The sequence below is a fragment of the Charadrius vociferus genome, unplaced genomic scaffold (assembly GCF_000708025.1).
Source record: "Charadrius vociferus isolate BGI_N301 unplaced genomic scaffold, ASM70802v2 scaffold423, whole genome shotgun sequence".
Lineage (NCBI taxonomy): Eukaryota > Metazoa > Chordata > Aves > Charadriiformes > Charadriidae > Charadrius > Charadrius vociferus.
The window spans coordinates 1,457,410-1,462,724 of NW_009648149.1; the positions used below are offsets into that span (position 1 = coordinate 1,457,410).

At 37.4% G+C, this 5,315-nt stretch overlaps 1 protein-coding gene across 1 annotated transcript in view; it reads right to left on the minus strand.

Annotated features, from left to right (window-relative positions):
* Window positions 1–5,315, minus strand: part of LRRC7 (leucine rich repeat containing 7) — a 103,439-nt gene that overhangs the window by 60,142 nt on the left and 37,982 nt on the right. Inside the window, exon 7 of the mRNA XM_009883995.1 lies at window positions 1,843–1,917. Coding sequence (XP_009882297.1) covers window positions 1,843–1,917 — 75 coding nt within the window. The remainder of the gene's footprint in view (window positions 1–1,842; window positions 1,918–5,315) is intronic.

Below are 5,315 nucleotides of genomic sequence, written 5' to 3' on the forward strand. Positions count from 1 at the left end.
GAACTTCCTTTATGGATTTTGGGAAAGCCATGGGAATCGCTTGCGAAGCGTATGGTTTCCACAGAAGTTCATGGGAATGGGATTTTTTAGTTATTTACGTATACTTCTAGTGGTTATTGACTGTACATATGAAAAAGGAAAATAGTCTTAGATAGCTTCATCTACAGGTACTTTTAAAACAATATGAACACAGCTTCCTCTTCATCTCTTACCTTGCTGAGATCTGCTCTCTGCTCCTCAGGAGGCAGTTTCATGTTATCTTTCATCACATCTGAGTTGTTGTATGAAGGGAAAATCTTCCTTTCACCCCAACCTTTGCCATTCTACCCACGTTAGTAATTCAATGCAATCTTTGTTTCTAGCACAAAGTATTTTTTAACAAACTGAATTATCAACACTGGAAACCTGGTAAATCTCTAAATCTTAACATCAATTACCTGTTGGTATTTCCTTTCCATTCTTAAGACTCAAAATTTAAAGCTAATTTTAACTATTTTAAACCTGTTGTTTTGGAGTAGGCTTTCATAAAACACCATCTAGGGTCTACTAGACTCAGACTCAGAAAACATGAATTATTCACTGAAAATAATTATGCTCCTTGGGATTCGGTTCCACCATCTACTGAACTTCTTCAACTCTAAATACCCTCTCCAGGGATTTTGATAGCTCAGCAGGACGGTGTTGGGAATGCATTTTAGCACTGGCTGTATTAACCAATTTCGTAGTGGATAGAAAAGAAACAGAATAATGGTTAAAATATTTGTGCCCACACTCTCTTGCATATTTGACATTTCTTCTACTCAGTTACACCGCAGCAGCAATACTGCAGCATTTCTCTTCTTGATCTCCAGCTGGGTTCACTATCAAAGAGTGGTTTCAATATCAGCTTTTATTTTTTATTTAAAGAAACTACCAAAGCACTCAAGACGTGGCTATTTGGACAGTGACCAAAAATGACCATTTTCTGTAAAAACATCCTCCTTAACGCAAAAGAAACTGAATGTAATTTAAGACAAAACCCAGTCATTGCTCAATGAATTTTGATTAATGAACATACGAAGCTGAAAGAGGAAGTACTTCTACTTCCAGCACCCAGACATGTTTGTGCTGGAGCTAGTTCTAAACTGTCCCTGCAGCAATGGAGAGCGCTATTGTGTGAAAGACAGGATCTGCCACCTGTGTGACCAAATCCTCTTGATGGGGAACCCTTTCTCCAGGCACAATCAGTGTAGGTATTTCAGACTGAAAATCTCAAAGAATTTATGGCAACGAAAACTGAAAATCGAAGTTCTACTGTGGGGTAGCAACGACCCAGAAACAGCACTAATATATAAACATAACCCTAATGTTAAGATTTTCAAATATTTTTTGTTCCACTTCCAAACGGAGTGCTTTCTAGAGGAATAGATCCTCGTTCCACTGCATCAGAATTGCTTTTAATATAGTTGAATCTGCGCATACCACCTGTTATTTTTAAGTTTATTTAGACTACTTAATATTTCCTCTTCCTTTTTAAAACATGTGGGTTTCTATGAAACTGCTAGTTAATGCACGGTGACTGAGAAGACAATAAGAAATAATTTCCCCTCACAATGAAAACCACACAATGCTTAAGTAAAACAGGCACATCCCCATTTAGACACTATCACATAATAACATAACATTTAAAAGGTTTTCATATGAATGGCCGTGCTGAGACTTTTACTTCTTGATAATAACTAATGACTAGATGAACTAAGAACATATACCCATTCACGGAAACGCACATGCATTTATTTACTGCAAGGTAAATAGTTCACTGTATCACAAGAGAATTTGATTACATAAAATAAATGTTCATACCCCAGGTAGTATTTGCAAAGAATTATTGTCCATCCACAGTTCCTTTAGATTTTGTATTTGTTCGAGAACCTCAGGCTGAGGAAAAGAACATAGTATTATGGACAGTTAAAAAAAGCAGTATTTTTTTTTTAGTTAAATATAAATTAGTATTTTCTTTAAAAAAGTATTTCCTCTTCACCTTCCTTTATTTTTTTCTTTTTATAACCCACATCAGACTTTCAGATAGTTAATGACATGAACAGTATGCTCATTTCATTTAATTTAAGCATTGTTGCTCTTTTTCAAAACTTGTAAAATTTTAGAACCCTTTGGAAAAGAAACGAATACGAAGAACTCCTTAGACATTCTTGCTCTAAGCAGTCTATTGGCAGTGCGCAATTTATGAACAAGGCAAATAAGAGAGGTGAGAATTGTGGAGCTTCAGAAACAATGCACCGAAAAGAAAGACCAAACCTCATCTTGCAGCACACGCTAAATTCTGCCTTTTGCATGATTTATACCCTTAAAAATAGTTTAACAGAGGCATATTGCTGAACGCTCTCCTGGATATACCACATTTATGTACGATTTAAAGTCTGCAATTGTCATATTCAGTAGTTAAGAGTGGTATGCAATGATCAAGCCTTAAAATTACAATATTTAGCTTTAATCCAAGATGTTCTATTCTTTTCAACACTATAGGATATTAGTGAGAGAAACTGAAAAAGGCAATTTCCCAAATAATTTCTAATTCATTATAGCTGTGAAAATCCAGAATTATCAGGTCACAAATACTTCCATGTTTCAGCCTCAGCAGTAGTTTTCTTTCTCATGAAACACTACTTTCACAGGTGAAAAAAGACTTTCAATTCGCCTTCGCTCTGTAAAGTTGTAGAGATTTTTTTCAAAGTCTGCCAGAAACTGTTATTAAATATTTCATTTGATTCTGACTAAATCAGCTTCCAGCATTTTAAAAGTCCGGAGTACTATTTCACTGGAAGTATTTAAACACCGATAGAAACAAATGGATGTGTCTAGCATCACAGGACCTTAACAGAGACCTCTAATTGTCTCCTGTGGTCTAAGCTCCTTGGAATGTTGTAATTCCCATAAGAAACAGGATTTTCCAGTTGCCCGGGTCACATGGCACATGATGGGAGAAGCTCCCCATGCACCACTGGGTAAGAAGGAACCGGCTGATCTGGACAGCTCAATCCCTCAGTTTTCCGTGTTGTCACATAATGTGTTTCTATTAAAAAAATGATTAGTCAATATTTTGAGGATAATTTATTTTCCCTTGGCTAAATTTATGGAATTTTGTTGTCCCTCAACGGTTAAAACCACTGCTACTTTCCAGGCTAAATTAATTAATGGTCATTTTATACTACTTGCTTCTGTGGTGATTAATGGTTCTTCATTCCTCCAGAGTGTTCATTGACTAAGGTTATTAGATATAATCATGATTTCCCCTCTCAACTTTAATTTTCTTTTAAATTCCTCTCATTAGGCAGACACCCTTCTCAAAGGCAACAGCCTCCTCCTCTGCTGTACATACTACAGTTTGATTTGAAATTTCTTGAGTACGGATTATGGCGTATCATAATCCAGATGAGATCTCACAAATGTTTTGATAAGTGGTATAAAAAACCCTCTTACTTGTCTCTGTTAGAAATGCTTCCGCCGATGCATTTTTTGAGAATATTTTCATTTTCCACATGCATTGCCACAACCAGAACAGAGCAGAGTAGAGTAGAGTAGGGCGAGATGGAGTGGAGTGGAGTAGAACAGAACAATAGATAACAGAACAGAGTAGAATAGAACAGAGTAGAATAGAATAGAGTAGAATAGAGTAGAGTAGAAAAGAGTAGAGTAGAATAGAACAGAACAGTTCAGTTGGAATGGACCTCCAATCACCATCCAGTCCAACCACCTGACCTCTTCAGGGCTGACCCAAACTTAAAAGCTATTATTAAGGGCACTATCCAAATGCCTTTTCAACACTGGGACAACAGGGGCATCGGGCACCTCTCTAGGAAGGCTGTTCCAGTGTCTGACCACTCTCTCGGGAAAGAAATGTTCCTAGTATCAAGTCCGAACTGAAGACTGACATTAATCTTCGGTAAAAGTATATCACATTTTATCCTTTTTCCTTTTTCTCTTCCTTTTCTCCCTACCTTTAACTATTTTCTTTCAAAATTTCTTCTAAAGCGTTGCTCCTGGCACCAGACTCCTGAAACTCCGGAAAGAACGACACCAGCCTTCCCCCTCCTTTCAGGCAGAGGCACTGCAATTGCTGTTCGTTTGTCCAGGGCCATTTTTTGACAGTTCCAAGATCGGGCGATTTCAAACCCTTGACCCACACCTCGTGATGAAACGCTCCAGTCCTCCCGGAGACCTGTGACACACACTACCTATTCCCTTCCTTGATTACATTAAGTCACTTGAATACGGCTGCTATTTAGGGAGTGATAATTTCTATTTTAGGAACACATACCTACCTCATGATTCGTATAATCTCGCTTCCAGAAAATGAACATAATTACTTCATTTTTGCAACTACCTTTATTCTGAACCCCATGCCTATTGCTCCAGATGGGCCGTGGGAAGAGCGCAATCTCCAGTGCAGAGGGAGAGACTTCGATAGTCCAGGGACGGACTGTCAAAAAAAATTAAGTTCTTCCAACCACCACCATTCGAGGCAATGCTTTTCTCCAGTAAGAAGGAACACAAATCAGATTTTCAGAATCCATGAAAACAGGACCTTTCGATCCTTTTTTCCAAGTGATCTTGATTTAAACTAGGACCACTCTTCCTATGACACTTCTGCAGATTCCCGCTCTCCTCTCGGCCCATTTGGCTTCTGGCGTTGGATTCTAGTGCATACATTTTTGGACCAGCTTCCTGAGAAATGAGTCAACTCGAGGAATCTGGGCCTAATAGCAGCAGGGGGCCACTGGACTCCTGATTTATCATTCTTAGGGGACAGCGTGCTACAATGCAAAAACACATAACGATGTCGAAGTCATTTTTAACACAAAAACTACAAAACCAACCCACCCCCCAAAAAGACAGACTTTGAATTCAGGAAGCATATATATATATCGGAGTTTTGATCAATATATATATATATATATATATATATATATATCTTTTGTTCAAAACTCCGAATACCACTTCTGAAAATTTTATTCTATTTATCCATGCAAAAGATTTCTAGTTTTAATTAAAAATCTGAGTTATCCCCATCTGTTTTCTCCTAGATAGCACTATAAATTAGTAAACATTAACAGGGTTATAACCATACTGGTAGAAGATAGTGCACTGTCTATAAACCAGATGTAGTCTCTTTGCTACGGCTTGCTACTACTAGATGACATTTCAAAATTTGTTTAAAGTGAAATTATCTTAATTTTAATCAAAGCTATGGGAAATATCAACTTAAGAAAATTGTAAGCCCTGACTCAGCAGCACTATTTTTACAGATTTTTCTTCTA